General features: G+C 40.5%; 1 protein-coding gene across 9 annotated transcripts in view; it reads left to right on the plus strand.

Moving 5' to 3' along the window:
• The window catches only part of CD36 (CD36 molecule (CD36 blood group)), a 110223-nt gene that overhangs the window by 38133 nt on the left and 52439 nt on the right, over window positions 1-19651 (plus strand). For 2 of the 9 annotated variants that reach the window (XM_089524614.1, XM_089524620.1), the window contains exons 1-2: window positions 9821-9907; window positions 18951-19202. The exons of 1 other annotated variant lie outside the window; for it this stretch is intronic. In XM_089524614.1, the coding sequence (XP_089380740.1) occupies window positions 19083-19202 (120 nt within the window). In that variant the 5' untranslated portion in view covers window positions 9821-9907; window positions 18951-19082. Of the gene's footprint in view, window positions 1-6742; window positions 6920-9820; window positions 9908-12618; window positions 12703-16090; window positions 16109-18950; window positions 19203-19651 lie in introns of those variants that run through there. 6 more of the 9 variants (XM_089524616.1, XM_089524615.1, XM_089524618.1 and 3 more) reach the window with 6 other exon arrangements.

Here is a 19651-nt window from a genome sequence, read left to right on the forward strand (position 1 = left end):
CCTGTACTTTGCAAAGCATAGGAAACTCGTATTCTTTCAAAAAATACTAGAGAAGTATGAATTGGGTACAGGATGCTAAGATTGGGTACATGGTGCCTCCAGACTGGGTACAGAAGTGTGCGATAACACCTGTTACTACAAAGTTTTCAAAAGTTTCACCCTGTGCTGAGGCTGGGAGGAAAGACTCCTTGATCACCTAATCAAATCATCTGTAGGATATAACTGTACTGTCCCTTACTTACAGTTTAGCTTCTCTATGAGAGCTGAATAATGATACTGCAAGGCACAGCCTTCAGAATATTATAAGGGATTATGAGGCTCTGGGTAGGAAACTGAAAGAGATGGATGCACATGTTGTTATCTCATCTCTTCTCCCAGTTGAAGGGCATGGTCCATGAAGGGAGAAGAAAATAGCAGATGTAAACAACTGGCTCTGTAGATGGTGTCGCCAAGAACAGTTTGGATTCTTGGATCATGGGCTGCGGTTCCATGAGGGGGGGGGGGCTTCTGGCATCTCACGCCAGTTGACAAAAACGTTTTTGCCGATAGTTTCAAAAATTTGATCAGGAGGACTTTGGACTGAATTATGTGGGGGAGGGAGACAATATTCTGGAAGGCAAAAGGGCTGGTGAAAATAGTCAAACTGTCATAGAAGGAAGAAGGCAAGGACCCAACAGTGGGAGGCAAACATTTTTGCACAGGAAGCAAATAAAGGAAACACATAGTCTTAAATGTCTCTACACTAATGCACAGAGCATGGGAAATAAGCAAGATGAACTTGCATAACACAGCCAAGCAAATATGATATAATACTGAAACCTGGTGGGATGAGTCTCATGATTGGAAAAAAGGAATACAGGGGTATAACCTTTTCAAGAGAAATAGGCCAAACAGGAAAGGAGGAGGAATAGCATTTGTCAGGGACATTTACACCAGTGAAGAGATCCAGGACCTCAATACTGGAAACCAGGAGGATAACATCTGGATAAAAATTAAAGGGGAGGGAAACAACAGGGGTGTTTTTGTGGGAGTCTACTACAGACCCCCAAGTCAGATGGAGGAATTGGAGAATGTCTTTCTAGAACAGATGACTACACACTCAGAAAGGAGAGATGTAGTAGTGATGGGTGACTTAAACTATCCTGATATTTGCTGGAAGTCAAACTGAGCCAAATCCTCAAGGTCTACAAATTCCTCACTTGCCTCAAAGACAATTTCATTGTCCAAATGGTGGAAGAGGCAACAAGGGGATCAGCTATTTTACACCTGTTCTTAACTAACAGGGATGACCTAGTTAATGGAGTGCAAGTGGTGTGATCCTGAGGTAGGAGTGACCAAGTTCTCCTAGAGTTTGAAGTTTATCGCACCGGGGATAAAACGTTCCCCGATGCATTCTAATGGGCACGAATGGGTTAGCGCATGAAGCATGATGGGAACCCGATGGGGCCCAGAAGGTGACTTTACCACACAGGGAACGCCGCCGCCGTCACAGAGTGTTCCCATCGGGTTCCAGGGGGCGCCATTTCTGGGAACTGTTTCAAAGCATTCCCAGAAATGGCGTCCCCTGGAACCCGATGGGAATGTGATGGGAACGCATGGCGGCGGCATTCCCTGTGCGGTAAAGTCGCCTTCTGGGCCCCATCGGGTTCCCATCACGCTCCGTGCACGGCCCCGCTCGTGCCCATTAGAACGCATCGGGGAACGTTTTATCCCCGGTGCGATAAACTCCTGAGTTATACAATGGAAAGGAAAAGCCAGGCATGCTCAGATTCTTATCTCTTTCAACTGAGCTAACTTTTTGATGGAACATGTATAAGAAATGAGGAAATCACCAAAGAGGAATTCAAACAAATAGTGAGCACGTGTAGGGGTAAAGTCAGAAAAGTTAAAGCGCAGAATGAACTCAGGCTTGCTAGAGTGGTTAGAACAATAAAAAGGGCTGTTTGGGGTATGTCCACAGCAAAAGGAAGAAGAAGGAAATGATAGGGCCACTGTGTGGAGAAGATGGCAAAATGCTAACGGGACAGAGAAAAAGCAGAATTACTCAACACCTTTTTGCGTCAGTCTTCTCAGAAAAGGCAAAGGGTTCTCAACATGAGAATAAAGGAGGAGGGGACAGAATAGGGGAAAATCAGTGCAGAATAAGTAAAGAGATAGTACAGGAATACCTTGTTAATCTAAATGAATATAAGTCTCCAGGATCAGATGAACTACCAAGGGTATTAAAAGAGTTGGCAAATGTAATATCAGAGCCATTGGCAATAATCTTTGAAAACTCCTGGATAACAGGAGAAGTCTCAGCAGACTGGAGGAGGACAAATGTTGTCCCAATCTTCAAAAAGGAGGGAAAAAGAGGATCCCAACAATTATTGCCCAGTTAGTCTGACATCAATACCAGGAAAGATTCTAGAGCAGATCATTGAACAGAGAGTCTGTGAACATCTAGAAGGCAATTCCATAATCACAAAAAGTCAACATGGGTTTTAGAGAAACAAGTCACGCCAGACAAATCTTATCTCTTGGTAGATGACGGGAATGCTATGGATATATAATACATCTTGATTTCAGTAAGGCCTTGCCAAGGTTCCCCTTGACTTTCTTGCAAACAAGCTTGCAAAATGTGGGCTAGACAAGGCAACTGTTACATGGATTTGTAATTGGTTGACCGGACGAACCCAAAGGGTGCTCAACAATTGCTTCTTTTCATCCTGTAGAGAAGTGACCAGTGGGGTGCCACAGAGTTCTGTTCAACATCTTTATCAATGACTTTGGCGGTATACTTATCAAATTTTCAGATGACACCAAATTAGGAGGAGTAGCTAATACCCCAGAGGACAGGATCAAAATTCAAAATGATCTGAACAGACCAGAAAGCTGGGCCAAAGCTAACAGCATGGAGAAATGTAAGATATTGCATTTAGGGCAGAAAAATGAAATGCACAGATATAGGATGGGGGACACCTGACTGAATGAAACTATGTGTGAAAGGGATCTAAGTGTCCAAGTAGATCACAAGTTGAACATGAGTCAGTGGTGCAATGCACCAGCTAAAAGGGCCAATTTTAGGCTGTATCAATAAAAGTATAGTGTCTAGATCAAGGGATGTAATAGTGCCACTCTATTCTGCTTTGGTCAGGCCCCACCTGAAATACTGTGTCCAGTTCTGGGCACCACAATTCAAAAAAGATGTTGAGAAACTGGAGCGTGCCCAAAGGAGGGCAAGTAAAATGGTGAAGGGTGTGGAAACCATGCCCTATGAGGAACGCCTTAGGGAGCTGGGGATGTTTAGTCTGGAGAAGAGAAGGTTAAGAGGTGATATGATAGCCCTGTTTAAATATTTGAAGGGATGTCATATTTAGGAGGGAGCAAGCTTGTTTTCTGCTGCTCCAGAGAACAGGACCCAGAACAATGGTTACAAGCTACAGGAAAAGAGATTCCACCTCAATTTTAGGAGGAACTTCCTGACAGTAAGGGCTGTCCAACAGTGGAACACCCTCCCTCGGAGTGTAGTAGAGTCTCCTTCCTTAGAGGTCTTTAAACAGAGGCTGGATGGCCATCTGTCAGGGATGCTTTGATTGTGACTTCCTGCATGGCAGGGAGTTGCACTGGATGGCCTTTGTGGTTTCTTCCAACTCTACAATTCTATGATTCTAGTTACTTTGTTTTAGTTGCAGATCCCAGAATACCCCAGTTTACATGCTCAGGGGCCACCTTGCCTCAATGAGTTGTGTACTCTAACATTAATAACTCTTCTGCTCATTTTTAATACCAGCAAATTTATTCATAGTGCAACAACTCTTACCATTAGGAGGTTCCTCTTAACTGATAACTTTGACCCGTAGGTTCTAGTCATGCCTTTTGGAGCAAGTCTGCTCCCTCTTCAATGACCTATGAAAGTGCCTCAGATATTATTATTAATATTAATCTTATAATCAAATTATTATTAAATGGTTTCCAAGACTAGACAATAGTCACATTTTGGAATGTGACCAGTGAGTAAGCCCAGTTACGCTTTAGTTGTTATGCTGTTTTGGGTCCTCATGTATATTATATGATCATGTTGGGTTGTACAAGGCAGGAGGAGGATGCCTACATTTTGAATTAAATAGCAGTTTTGAAATGTCTTCAAGGGCAGCTCCACACAGAATTTATTACAATAGCCTAGGCCTAAATCCAATTGATAGTCCACCTGGAGTAAATTCATTGAACCAATAGCACTTATATTAGTGTTTGTTTAATAAGTTACAATAGTTCCCTGGGCATCTAAAAGAAGCATAGGCCTGTTACAGACTGCCAAAATAAAGCTGCTTCAGGTCTCTTTGGAGGTATGCTATTTAAATTATGCATGGGTCCTAAGAGTCCGGAGGTTGCACCAAAGCCACACTCCATTCCTAAGCACTGGAGTGCAGCTTTTGGTGCAGCTTCCAGATTCCTAGGATGCATGCATCATTTAAATAGCATACCTCCAAAGAGACCCAAAGCAGCTTTATTTTGGCAGTCTGTAACTAGGGTTGCCATAGAGCCGGACCTCGAAACCGGGAAAAATGTAGGACAAAATTTTCAAATGTAGGACACACAAAAAGTGTGTCCTACATTTGAAAATTCTGTCCTACATTTTACCGCGATCGCAGCGGGGAGCGGAGGCCAAGCGGCAAGGGAAAGCCTCCACTTAAGGAGGCTTTCCCTCCCCGCCTGGGCCCCGCCACGATCGGAGGCCAGGATCGGGGCCTCGCCTCGTTCCTGGGACCCTCAGGGACCAGGAAGGAGGGGAGGAGGCCGGCGGCGATTGCCCCGGCCTCGCCTCCTTCTTGGCCCCCGCGGGGACCAGGAAGGAGGGGAGGAGGCCGGCGGCGATCGCCCCGGCCTCGTCTCCTTCTTGGCCCCCGCGGGGACCAGGAAGGAGGGGAGGAGGCCGGCGGCGATCGCCCCGGCCTCGCCTCCTTCTTGGCCCCTGCGGGGACCAGGAAGGAGGGGAGGAGGCCGGCGGCGATCGCCCCGGCCTCGCCTCCTTCTTGGCGCCCGCGGAGGCCAGGAAGGAGGGGAGGAGGCCGGTGGCGATCGCCCCGGCCTCGCCTCCTTCTTGGCCCCCGCAGGGACCAGGAAGGAGGGGGGAGGCCGGCGGCGATGGCCGGGGCTTCGCCTCCTTCTTGGCCCCCGGGGAGGCCAGGAAGGAGGGGAGGAGGCCGGCGGCGATCGCCCCGGCCTCGCCCCAGGCCTCAGAAAGGCCTTGGAGCCGCCGCGGCAGCGGAGGTGGCTGCGGTGGGCGGGGCCGTCCCGGTTTGGGCGCCAAACCGGACCGGGACCGGGATGGCACCGCCCAAACCGGGATTGTCCCGCCGGGGGGCGGGATATGGCAACCCTATCTGTAACAGGCCATAGACTTTAGAGATAACACCTAATCAATCCTAACTCAGAGCACATATGTGCCGATCCAGGTGGTACCTTCAACTTACTTCTGTCCATTGTCCTCAGTTGTCTGTATGGCTCAAGTTTAGGTTTCAGCATGGAACTTGCCAGTCACCTAATTTCCTGATCTAAGGAATTGTTGTGTCTGTGCATGCATTCAAGGGTTTCACTGCTTCATATGATTCTAATTTGAAAAAGTGTGTGTGTGTTTAGAGGGGTAGAATCAGCAGAATACCATGACCACACTGATGATGTGGTATTCCAGATCTCTACACTATGTAGCTTGGCAGTTTCATGCTAGTTAAAAGTCATAGGGGATAAAATGGAATATGGGAGACTCTCCAAAATTAGCATTCTTGTGAGTAGCAAAATAGACTCCTAGTACTACCTTCTGAAATCGCTGCAAAGCAGTACACTCTGGTTCTATTTTCAAGGTGTAGTTTAGAATCACTCTGACTGCTGACTGAGAAAAAGACTGAGGTCCAGAAGAGCTGGTAGATTTATCCAGAAAACAGTTTCCCCCCCCAAACAAGTACCAAATTGGCATTCATCCAGGTAAATGTTTTCATCTGAACATTCCATGAAGATCAACTAACTTACTTACTGAATCACAGTGCGAAGCAGTCAGACTGGAGCATGGACGATAATAGTGTACAGACCTTCTTTAGGTAGAAGCAGGAATTGTAGGCAGGATAAATGCCTAGACAAGAGAAAGATTTGACCTGGGTGGTTATGAAACCTACGAGAACTAGGAAAATGGAAGAAAGCAATCCATTTTGAACCTAGGGCAGAATTCTTAAGCTTCAAAGCTTATTGCCAAGCCAATTGTTCAGTATTTGCAATAATGCTTCCCAACGTGCATTGTGCCCTCTTTCCAAGTGGTAACATGATCAGTTTCTCTGCTTAAATTGCAGAAATCAGCATTGCGTCATCCTGTTTTGTTTATTTCTCACCTAAGTTGGCATGGATTAGTTAGGTATTAAAGTTAATATTTGCAAAAGAGTATTGTGGACCAAAATGCTACATAATTGTTAAGTGTCACTGGATAAGTTTCTTCACTCATTCAAACCTGTTTGCCTGGGTTGTCTTATATGTATTTGATATCTTACCTCCTAGTTCGGAATTACTGTAAAGAACTGAGAAAACTGGGTGTGGTGTCTTTTGGTGTGTGGGTTTTGTTCTTTTTCTCCCTTTGGTCCAGTGCTGCTTGTGCAAAGTGGGGGAAAGGGTTGGCTGTCTTGGACTCAATCACTTCTCCTTGGTCTCCTGAGACAATTGAGCCACTAAAGCACTTTACGTCTCTGCTCCTTGCCTCTTCCGTCCCTACTGAGTCTGAGGAAAGATCAACAGACTCTTGGAGAACTGAGAAGTTCGTGGTGCCCTAGGTTGCTATAGACTTGTTACAGTAACCTACTTTCTCTGTGGATAAAGGCTCAACTCACAGAAAGCTTTTTCGGCAACTCTACAAATCCTTTTGGCAGGGTTACTGAAAGAAACTCGTCCATCCATCCAGGTTTGTCAGCATCTTCAGGCAATGATTGGTTCAGGTCCTAGAGTAGTAGATCCATTGCATGTCCCCTGTCATGATCCTAAATGCCACTGAAATATGCTGATTTGGGAAATGGATGTTAACACTACCGAAAAGGATATTGGGGTTTTGCAACAATTCCAGTATGTTTGTGAAGGAGAACGTATATACCATTTTCAGTACATTTATCAGCAGTTTTGATGAGCATATGTTTTACAGCAAATTATGCCTACATATAAACTTACATAGTTATTCATAAGTATCAGGAAAACATTGGCCTTTTAAAAAGCAATGTTATAAAAAGGGGGGAAAGAAAAGTACTCTGGATGAGATGAATGTTATCTTTTTTTCAGCTCGTACTTTGAATTGCATTTGTATCACCTGAAAAGACATTGTCATCAGCCCCCCTCTAAGAAATGTGCTTAACTTGTATGCTAATGGGAGCACCACACAATTGATGCCAGTCTCTCTGTTTTCATGCATCTTAAGATAAAATTCTGAACAAATTGCTCTGAAATCTTTAGTTTCCCCCTTTTTATGAATCCCCTTTTTGAAAAGCAAACATGAATAGGATTTCACAATGCAAGATTTCCTTCCAAGCCTTTTTCCCTTGGCCTATCTCTTCTTTACAGTTCATATGGAAGAAATTAAAATATGAATAACCAGTAATTTTTCTGAAAGGTGCAGCTAGATAAGTAGTTGAAATAAGCATATTTTCATTGATGTGTCCCCATTCAATCTGTCAAAAGGGTATCAAAGTAAGGAAAAGAATGAATAATGTAAACTACTTACATTCACATTTTTGGAGAGGGCATCCCATTGTAGGGAAAAATAATTTTTTAAAAAATGAGACATTATTTAAGGCAGTTAGTGGAGGGAAATTATACTGTATCTTCTGTAACAGCATATGTGTTTCTAGGGTTACGATTCCCCCTTGCAATACTTATTTATTAATTAAAACATTTCTACCTTGTTGTATCTCAAAGGGTCTTAGAGCTTTGAAAAATATGTAAATCATCCCAAAAAAAATGTAAAATTGTGTTTCTGAGTTTGAGAAGAACCTTGGATAGATAGAAAAAGTACCACAGTACAGAACTTATTCTGTGCAAAAATCACACATCATGCTTTTTGTGCAGAAAACACAGAATGTAAAATAGCAATATTGGCCCCATACAGACAGTCCAAAATAAAGCTGGTTCGGGTCACTTTGGAGGTATGCTGTTTAAATGATGCATGCCTCCTAAGAGTCTGGAAGCCACGCCAAAGCCATGCTCCAGTCCTAATGTGTGATTTACACAGAAGAAGCCTTTGAATACAGTGCAGAAATGCTGTGCAAAATACAGCACAGAAAATAATATTTAAATGCACAAGAATGCTGTCTTCTGAGTAATGATACCATTTGAAAACATAAAATTACTTGTGTCTTCCCTCAAGAACACAATTGGCAACATTCCTAGTTGTGTGACAGGTATATGAGTTCAATAGGCCCTGAACTTTTAGAGATGTAAAGAATGTACAGAATAAGGTCAAACTTAAAACAAATGGGAAGGAAGACAGGAGGAATCAACTAAATGTTGTAAATCATTGTCCATCAACTGGACTTTGATAATGATAAATGCCTATGGTGTGGAACTAGATTACCACTAGCCTTTCCTAGAAAACGCTTTCCGATCAGACAGGCCAAAATAAAGCTGCTTCAGGTCACTCTGGAGGCATGCTGTTTAAATGATGCCTGTGTCCTAAGAAGCCAGAAGCCATGCCAAAGCCATACTCCATTCCTAAGGACTGGAGCGCAGCCTTGGCGCAGCTTCTGGCTTCTTAAGATGTGTGTGTCATTTAAACAGCATACATCAAAGTGTCCCAAAGCAGCTTTATTTTGGCCTGTCTGTTCAGGCCCATACTTTATTGGCATGAGAGTAAAAAGCCAGGTGCCCTATAACCACTGGCTGTGTGTGACGGCTCTAATACTTGGGTTGCTTCAGAGCTCAATTCATTCATTCTCCACTTATGTTTCTTGAAACATTTAACAACTTTCTTTCAAATCCTTAGGTCTCTTCAAAATATTTCTGTTTCTTCAAAATATTTCCTTTCCTTTGTACAGAACTTTAATCCATACAGCCAAGAACATCTCTTTTCTCTATAGGAAATCCTATGGTTCCATGGTTAAACTCTCAACACACAAGAGTGGGCAATATGATACCTTCAAAATGTTGCTGACCTTCACTTCCCCCCTTCCTTACCATTGTCTAAGCTGCCTAGGGCTGATGGGAACTGCAGTCTAACAACATCTGAAGGCCACCCCATTCTGGCTATACTGAAAGGTTAAATAGCTTTAAGCACCCTCCAAAAATAATATATCCAACTTTTGGACAGCAACAAGATTGTATACCACAAGACAATAGTCTACTTCCTTTTTGGCACTTTATTTTTTGGCACCTATAATTCTAGGGAAGAGTTTTGAATATATTTAGATAACAGGGCAAGGACTTGATATCCCCATATTTGTAACAAAACAATAGTCTTTCATAAATGTGTATCAGCGTAATGATATGTAACACGGAATTAGGAATATGTTGAGCAACATTAGATGCTTTATTTTGGCACTCTGTGTATGTGTGTGAGAGAGAAAGAGAGAGAATGGGAAGTAGGGTTGGGTGTGACACATGTGAAAGGGACAACAGAATATTTTCTCTTTCCCGAACCCATGTCTTACTTGGATCGGAAAAAACCCTCCTCACAAAAGGCAATTGTCTAGGTAGGTAAAAGGTTTTCTAGTGATATAAATAGCCATGCAATATAAGTTCAGAGCATTTTCTGGCACTAAAGGGAGAACTGAAACCTATAAAACCATCCACCCAACCCATGACTTAAGGTTTTGCTTTGTCAGTGGAAGGATGCACACAAAAACTTTAGGTAATTTTATGGCCAAATCTGATTTTACAAGGAGCAAAGAGCCTTCTTCTATGTCTAGAGGTAAGGCTTTTCTAAGGCTGTATTGAGAAATAGTGCACAGATATTTACTGCTTAATCCAGACTTGCAATATTTTGTGTTTTGGGACAATTTATAAAACTATATTTTATCTTTGGGAAGATCTCTAGTTATTTAAGCTGCTTCAGCAGACTTGCTTTGTATTTCCATCTGTTTCCTGTTTTGAATTTAGACAACTGAGGAAACAGATTTAAAAACTTTTCTTAAATGTTCATTGGTTGCTTTCGTTGTGCAGATACTCAGCTATTTTGTCAAATCTTCTATTTACTATACTACAACATATGAGTTCAGCATTGAACAGTTTATGCATAGTTGTATATTATTGATCATTTGACAACTAAGATTCCGTATCTCCCATCTAAATCATAAGATCTAAAAAAAATTGTTCAACATTGTATCCAAAATTTAATTGGAAGGATTGGAAATTTATCTCATGTCCATTGCTGCAATTAAAGACCTTTAATAGCTCATGCTTGTAATTTTAATGAAAATAGTAATAAAAATGAAAGGTACATTTTACCTCTTTTTCATCTACAATGTGGTGAGGTCCCAAAACACAAGAAGAAAAAGATTTCTGCAACTTTTAAACCTTGTTCTGTTGGCAATTGCAGTTTGTCATAGAGTAATAAGCCCCTTCTACTATTTCTTGCCAGGGAAAACCCTATCAAATTCATGGGGTCACCATTAGTTGACAAGCAACTGGAAGACAATTTTATACATACACGTAATGTAACAACTACCAGCGAGATTCTCTTAAGAGTACCTGCAGAATATCACCAAGCAAGAGAGAGATGATGTCTACCTTGTGATCATGACCATGCCTCTTGGCTAAAGCTAATGTAGCTTGTGGTACATACATTTAATTATTTGTATCCCAGCCTTTAGCATGGCATTTCACAGTGATATATAGATGAAACAATACAAAATTTAAACCAGTTCCAAATTACACTAACAATAAATGGGATAAAATATATTAATTTGACAACATGTTAAAACAATTAAAAGGTTGCAGCAATTAAAAATCAGGTGCCTAGTCCATGTAAAACAAGTTAACTCCACAAATGTCTTGATAAAAACTTTGTAAAAATAATGAATGAGAAGCTAAGCTAATGATCACATTCTGAAGCTATATGAATAAAGACCTAATAATTTCCTGGAAGGAATTACTCCCTGCCCTTACTCCCTGTGCTCCAGTCCCTGGAAACTTTTGTATGCTTTCCTTGAAGAGAATGTTATATGTAAATGTAATGGTTTTTACATTATACAGTTTGAAGCTCCCTTATCCAAAATGTTTTGGACCAGAAGTGTTTTGCATTTTGTGTGTGTGTGTGTGTGTACACACATATAGTATTTGGGAATACCTGTATTTGCATATACATACATATATGCAAAGATATCTTGGAGAGGGCACCCAAGTCTAAACACAAAGTTCATTAATGTTTCATATATACTTTATGCATACAGCCTGAAGATAAATTTATACAATACTTTTAAATAATTTTGTGCGTGAGGCAAAGTTTGTGTATGCTGAACCATCAGAAAGCAAAGGTGTCACTATCTCAGCCTTCCATGAACACCTTTTTGGGTTTCTGGGATATTTTGGGTTTCAGAATTCCAGATGAGGGAGACTCAACCTGTAATAATTTTTTAAATGGAATATCTGGAATACTAATCTTTTGAAAATGCACCTTTACAAAAAGGAACCATTTTCTGACCCATATGGTCAAAACAGTCCAATTGGGGAGACTTCCAATGTGTGCCTTGATTGACTCCAGTGGGTCATATGGACCCCTTTGGGAGCTCACCCCACCACGCCTGACAAGTAGGAACCAGTTTTAGACCTCCTCAGACCCACATGGTCCAAACTGTCCCATTGTGGTAGACTTCCAAATGTGCACCCCATTTGGTCCCAGTGGGGACATGCAACCACTCCTGGAACTTGCTCCAGCATCCCTGATCAATAGGCACCAGTTTCAGGATGTGAAAAGTGTGAGTGATGTTTTAGATATTCTAACAACGATTACCAGGGTGAAAAAGCACTTCATTCTTTGAAATGTCTGCTGAAACTATCTGACAAAGAAATTTTAGATTATGTCCCAGTTGTTATTAAAAAGAGGGCATCTGAATGGTTTTAAAATAAAGAATGTTGAATAAAATGATTCTGATGTTTTGATGGTGTCCTATAAAGGTTTTCTAACATCTGTAAAGTAAAATGTTGAACAAAATCCTTCTGTTGTTACTTTACCTGCCTATATTTTACAAAAGCTGGCTAGGAAGAAATGAAACTAGGGGCTGAATTCAAAAAGAGACAGTTCTGATACCATCAGAGACCCATACCCTAGGTCTAAAACTGCATGCTGCATGTCCCAGTATCCAAGAAACCCCTAACTGAAAATTGTAGTTCAAAACACTAACTTGTTTTGGAAAACATGAGGTGTATGCAAGGAAAATATTAATCAAAATTCAATCATGGATTGAGTTCAAATAGTGAACTGGGTGAGTACCATGAAAGATCCACATTCTAGGGCTCTGACTGCATGTCCCATTATCACTTCATGTCCCCTTATCTAAGCCCCCCAGATACATGTAGTTCAAAACACCAACTTATTTGGCAAAAAATGAAGTGTGTGCAAGGGGAAGATTAGAAAAACTATCAAAGTAAACAGAACACCGTAACTAAAATGTGTGAGCTCCCCAGATATAATGATTTAAAATAAACAGGTATCTTGTAAAGCTTATTTTAAAACAAAAACTATAAGAAGAGTCTAACTGGCCTTCAGTAAGTATGTTGTTTGCATATCTGTTGTTCTGGGAGATTTCATCTGTCTTCTGTATAAGAATATTCTGCTTTCCTTGTGTATTTGAGCAAGAGAAATACGTTTTTCTGGGCTTTTTAAATCATTTAGTTGTTTATGAAGCCAAAGGCAAAGTTTAAATAGTTTTTTTTCATGATCTGAATTCTGTCACTTTCTTTGTGTAAGAATATATTCCTCCCTTTCCTTTCCTTGTATGTATGTGTTTTAAATGCATTTTCTGAGGTTAACTGCCTCCAAATTGACTTCGACCCATAGGAACCTACAAACCCTTATTTTCTGTCCTTGTCTACTTGTAGGGCTTTGTCTGTCATCTATTGAGCTTCTTCTTTCTTTTTAGCTCAAGATAGTCTTTCTGCTTTCCGCTTTCCTCACTGACAATATCCCTGCCCTCAGTTCAGAATCTTTCTGGCCCCTGGTCAATTAGACCTAATATTTGGGGGGGGGGGGGAATTCACTTTGTCTTTAAATTCTTTGGTAACATTTTTCAGGTTGTATTTTGGCATGATGGTTGGTCTACTGTTCTTTAACTTTACTCTTTGGTATTAGTAGTTCATGGCCTGTGCCACAGTCCGCTGCTGGCCTTGTTTTTGTGGAAAGAATTGAGTTTCTCCCTCTTCTGCTTCTGATTATATAGCCTATTTGATTTCTGTGCTGGCCATCAGGTGATTCCCATGTATAGAGTCACTTCTTGGGTTGCTTGAAGAATGTGTTTGCAATAAAGAAATTGTTGGCCTCACAGAATTTAACCAGTCATTTTTCTGATTTGTTTCTTGAGTCCAGGCCAATGTTTCCTAGGATCTTCGATTCTGCTCTGTTTCCTATTTCTGTATTGCTGTCACCTATGATTAGCAAGAAGGCCCTGTTTTGAAGTATGATCAGTTTCCTCTTGGACTCCTGCATAGAATCTCTCAATTTCTTCATCTTTTGCCTCTGTGGCTGGAGCATAAACTTGGATTGTGGTTATATTAATGGAGTTTCCATGAACTCTTACTGATATGATTCAGTCAGACTTTGCATTATCCTTTGACTGTTTTTGCTATATCTTTTCTCACTGTAAATGTCATTCCAATTCTTCTATGTTTTTTTAATTTTGTTTCTTGAGTAAAACTCTGCGTAGTTATCTGAGTCAAAATGTCCTATTCTCACCACTTTATCTTGCTCATTCCTAATACTGCAATATTTACCTTTCTTGTTTCACTGTGTATAGCTTCCCTTGATTTGATTTGTGCTTCTTACATTCCATGTTCCTGGGGTTGTCATATTAATCTGCAATTTAAAAGTGATGTCAATACAAAATTAACTGTCTCATTTGCCATCTAAACCTAGTTGTAGTAGCAGGACAGCTTATCTGGGCCTTTTAAAAACATGTTTCTTTCCCAGCTCTCATGAGGTACTTTTAATAAAGATTTAGAGAATATAATGTCTCATTGAAAATAAAAATGTTATTTTGTTATCTGCATATACTACATATGTATGTCTGTTGTTGTGTATAAGAATATTTTTACTACCTGTTCCCGTGTGTGTGTGTGTGTGAGAGAGAGAGAGAGAGAAAGGGGGGGTAGGAGTAGGAGTGTGCCTATTTTCTGAAGTTATACTTTATTTTTACATTTGTGGTAATGTAAATGTAATTGTAGTAGGGAGACAGTTTTGCTGTGCCTTAACTTTTAATAAAGACAAAAACAGGATTTAAATATTTGGTTTTCATTGCCAATTTCCAGCTAATGGAAGTATGAACACAAATATATTCATCTCTCTCCCTCTCCACTGATAAACCCACCTGGCAACATTCGGGTAGCCTGAATCCATTTCCATGTTTTTATTCAAGGGGTCTTCCTCAAAAACAGCCTCAGGAGTAGGCAGGGATTGATCAGAATCTCTAATTCCATTACCTCTGCAATCTGAGTTGCTGGTTTCAAAATGCCTATGCCATCCACAAAGAAGCGCTTCAAGGGGGGGGGGGGGGTAATAACACTGTTATAAAGCTGTTTATGTTTTCCAGCAGTTCAGGGACTCTAGAATAACAGCCACATTGCAGAAGGCAATGTTAACATTGTTCTCACTTGCAATCTCAAATTTTGTATCAGTATTGATAGTATCCCAAGTGTGTGGATATTGTAGTTCAGCTTGACTTACTTCCCACATCCTTGAAAGTTCCAGGAGTCTTGCTAAAAAGATAGTAAAATTTGAAACTGTATTCTGTTGAAAAATTGAGGCACATATATTGCTAGGAGATGTAATATAAAATGCACCATCTCTGCATTTTTTTCTTCCCCAAACTACTACACGGGTTCACCAACTTCTCAATAAAGCACTCAACCGTTGAACTTGTTAGATCCAGCCTAACAATTTAACTAGGTGCTGCTTTCCCCTTCCACAGCCTTTAGGAGCTAAACTTTTTTTCAATCCTGCACTTGATCCTCTTTCACTTTAACCTTTTGTAATGCTTTTGGATAAAAGCTTCCAGCAATAGATTTCCTGTGACAATCATTAATAATTGAGCAGGAACACTGATAGATATGTATTATTTATTACGGTCACAGACCAACATACCCAGAAACACTGGCTTCTTTGCATACCTGATGACCTGGTCCACAATAAATATGGCCCCCCAGCCAAATGTCCTGCCCAAGCCAGATGTCCCACCTTCTAACACTTCTAGAGGAAAATCCAAATCAGTTTGACAATCATTTTGATATGAGTTACTCTCCTCTACTACACTTCTCTACTACACTCTTTCTGTAAGACTTTCAGAATAATTTAGAGATGCACCCTTGTGGTTTATATCCCGAGTGTCGTCAGTTCTTGAGTTGCTTTCTCTTATCACTGTGGCTGCTATCTGTTCTTAAAGTTCAATTCTGAATCATCTCTTACTGACCTTCAGCTGTACTTATCAATAACCTTGTTGCTATCTGACATGATACATTGAACTATTGTGTAAGTGAGTGGCAGTCATTGTTGCAACAATGTGAGGATAAGTCTAGACTGACATTATTTTTCTACAGTTACAAAAGCAGGGGAATAGGGACTTTACAAACCAGCTGGCAGACTTGACCATGACTTGTTGCAAGAGCTGGACAATAAAGTGGTCTCTGGTTTTGCATTGCCCTCATAATACAGTAAACCAAGTTAATCTTGTGCCCTTGAGATAGCTATTGGCAGATTCATATTGTGCAGAATCTGAATCAAATAAGGGAGGACATTGCAGAAAAATATTGTTTACTCCTGCGGAATGGAGAAAGCTATAATAATTATTCATTCTTGCAGGCAAGGACAAAATAATGGGGTATTTATATTTGTAGGTGCTACTACCGAAAAGAGCCACTCTAAAGTACTCTGCACCTTTTCTCAGGGCTCAGGTTCCAATATAAGGTAAGAGGCATTCTTCCAGATAAGAGATGGAAATGAAGTCTCTTGCATTCACATTTCCCTACATTTTCCATTTCACTTCTCTTGAGAAAGACAAAACAGTGCAATCCATCTTGCCTTAAAAATCTGGATAACTTTCGCATGTTCATTTCTGTAGGATACACACAGAAATCTGTAGCAGAGACAGCTGGTACCATTGCATGCTCTCCTCCATATATTTGCTAAACTGAATTCTTTCACAAGCCGTGTTCAAGTCTATAAAGTGAGGAGCATTCTGTTTTCTGTTTTAAAAATCTCAATTTCTTTGAATTCAAAATACGAAGAAATTAGCCATTTTTGGTCAATCCTTATAAAAATGAATGAATATTAAACTCTCCTATCTATATTGTCACCTCTTAACTTAAGCTAGATATTGAGAATTTAATGCTTCTTGGGTTTTTGTTTTTGTTTTTTTACAGAAAGGTGTATTTGCTGTCATTGTGCATGTAGTTTCCAAAGAGATAGCTGTGTTAGTCTGTCACAGCATAAAAATAAAATGAAAGGTTGGTGGGAAATAGAAATCTAGTAGCACCTTTGATACTTTGATATTAAGTGGTTTATTTCAGCATTATATTTCATGACTATTAACCCAGTGCAGCTAAAGAAATGAATTGATTTCCATGTAAGCTCAAGATGGAACAAACCAGTTAGTATCAAATGAGCCATTAGATTCCGTCATCTCTTCTCCTCATCAATCAAAAAATTCTTTTCTTAATCATCAGAACTCTTGATACAAAACTGGAATAAATTTGTATTGTTTCACAAATATTATATAATTTAGTGGCTATTTTTTCATACTCTGTTCCTGTGACTTCTAAACACAGCATTGAGCTTGGCTGATCTTGACTGTTTTTTTTTCTAATCCAGGATAAACACATACGGACTGGAAAAGCATTTTCATAAAATGGATATAAATGTATGAACTGAAAAAAGAGCACTATTTCTTGTAGGACTGAAAGAAACATTCCAGTAATTTACCATTAATTTTAAGCTTTGAGTGGCAAAGGTCTTCCTGGCTGCAATGGAGTTAGATTGCATAACTTGAAGTAACTCAAGAATTTTACCCCACTTCCAGGAACATGTGAATGACTTATGTACCTGCTCATGCTGTAGAAATACACTGGAGATGGGAATACGGTGATGGTCATCTCAAAGCTTCTACTTGAGTCTTTAACTCTAAAAGCTGGCTGCATGAATATTTTAACTTTTCATGCTCATTTTGCAGGCTGTCATGCAGATGGCAGAGTGGTAATCTCAGCTTTTCTGGGAGCAAATTCCTATTAGTGATAGTGAAAAGTTCTTGCGTGTGACCTTGAAAATAAGTGTGCAATTATCCATGTTACTGCCAACCTGAATGTGTATTCCCAGAAACTGAAGTGGCAATCAAGGAAATGCTTTGTTTAATTATACCCCTATTAATGTTAAGACAGATTTGGCCCAGAGTTTGAAAGGTTGCATTGGAAAAAGCAATCAGTTCTAATTATAATGCAAAAACCTCCCAAGATGTAATTGCTGTGATTGGTACAGATTTGTTTGCTTGCTTTAAAGTAACCCATTTACTTTGCTTATTCTAAAGAGCGACTAAAACCATTTCAGTTCTCTTTTTAGGAGGACAAACCTGAATCCTGTATCTACTGGCTTGTAGTATAAAGCACCCTCTCCTCCTTTCCATTTCGTTGTAGCCACATTACCCACAGCAACGCATGAAACAGAAGTGTGAGCAAGCACTGAAACCATGTGCTATTCCTCTTTCACTATTTTGTGAAGCCACACGTGCCAAACCTATAAAAGTGATTTTTAAAGAGGACAATTATACTGCAAATGGCCTGGCACTTTCTCTTTTAAAGTTACAACTGGAAACTAGTGTTGCTTTCATTATTACATAGGGGAAGGATCAGGATGTCCAAATGTCATAAGCTCAAAGGAGGACAAGATAAAATGTGGAACAGTGAAGAAAAATGTAGGACATTACAAAATAAAAGCTAAACACACACACACACACACACACACACAGAGTTATACTTCTTAGTCATGCTCAAAATTGGCATTTTAAAATTCCTCCTGGAAAAAAGGTTGAAATGTAGGATATGTTCTGGAAAAGGAGGATGTCTGGTCACAACCAGCAGCTAGTTATTTATAACTACTTATTTCCAAGCTCTAATCTGGCCCTTGAAAATTGTCAGTGCCAATGTTCTACCAGCACAGTGTGTATCTATTAATACATGTGTATTTGGCAGTCAATGAAGCCTACAGCAACATCTGATGGAATGTGTGGGCAAATAAATTATTAAAGCTCAACGTAGCATGAACAGAACTTCATTCATTCCCTTGTCCTGTATCATTCAGTAAAGCAGATTCACACGTTGGGCTGCAAGCCAAGTGTTGAGTGACCATGTGAGGCAGTATATATGCTTGTGTGAAATACACACCCCTAATGGTCAGAGCACATTTTCTTCTGGTGCTTCTCAGCCAAAATTTGCAGTGGGCTCATTGGGGAAGAAAGAGGTGGCTCAGTCCTGAACAGCCGTCAGTTAGCCTTTGATGTGCCTGACTCCACAGAAGTATTTACTTTGGGATTATGAAAGAGGACAAAAATACTCTATTCCATGCAACTTCACCAGCTATGTGCACAACACACTCACACACACAGAGAGAGAGAGAGAGAGAGAGAGAGAGAGAGAGAAAGGGCACACAATCTAATCATTTCGAGATATAGATATGCAGGTTTATGTGAGTGCTACATGATCTCCCATGCTATCACTCATTCTGTACTTTGTACTTCATTCTCTTTTGAAAATGTCTTTAGGTCTCTGCTATATTAGAGGTTGCAACTGCTGAGAGTGGCGTGCGTGTGTGTAACAGGACCAAAAAGCTACAAGAAGTCCCAGAGGCAAAAGAAGTGGCAAGCCTTCCGTGACCTGCACCTTTGAAAGGAAGAATGGGCTGTAGCCAAAACTGTGGCTTGCTGACTGGAGCAGTCATAGGGGCAGTGCTTGCCATCCTCGGAGGTGCCTTGATTCCTCTAGGAAACTATTTTGTTGAGAAGACAGTAAGAAAGGTAACAAACTCTAAATTACCTTGAGATGTTTTAATGAGCATCATGTAACACAGAACCTGGAAATGCTGCTTGTTCAGACAACAACTCCAAGAATTCTGCAGCCACAGGGACATAGCCAAGGGGAGGGGTTCTTGGGGTCCAGATCCCCCTTCCATTAGAAAAATGAACAGTGTGTGCTGCTGCGCCACCGCACACAAGCCCCATTATAATGGTGGCACTTAGTCTGGACCCCCCCCCCCCCTTCCTAAAATCCTAGCTACGTCCCTGGCAGCCAGCATTATTGGAGTTATAGTCCTGTACAATAACTTTTCCAGGCTGTACTCCTGTGTCTTTTCTCATAACGTGCTCATGATGTAACCCCCAAATATGACCAAGCCTTTTGTGAATGTAAAAAATATTAATGCAAGACTAGGCACATCCTGTTCAATCATAATGTATTTTTAAAGAAG

This window comes from Sceloporus occidentalis, unplaced genomic scaffold (assembly GCF_023333645.1).
Source record: "Sceloporus occidentalis isolate IW3139 unplaced genomic scaffold, rSceOcc1.0.p SCAF_5, whole genome shotgun sequence".
In the NCBI taxonomy this organism is placed as follows: domain Eukaryota; kingdom Metazoa; phylum Chordata; class Lepidosauria; order Squamata; family Phrynosomatidae; genus Sceloporus; species Sceloporus occidentalis.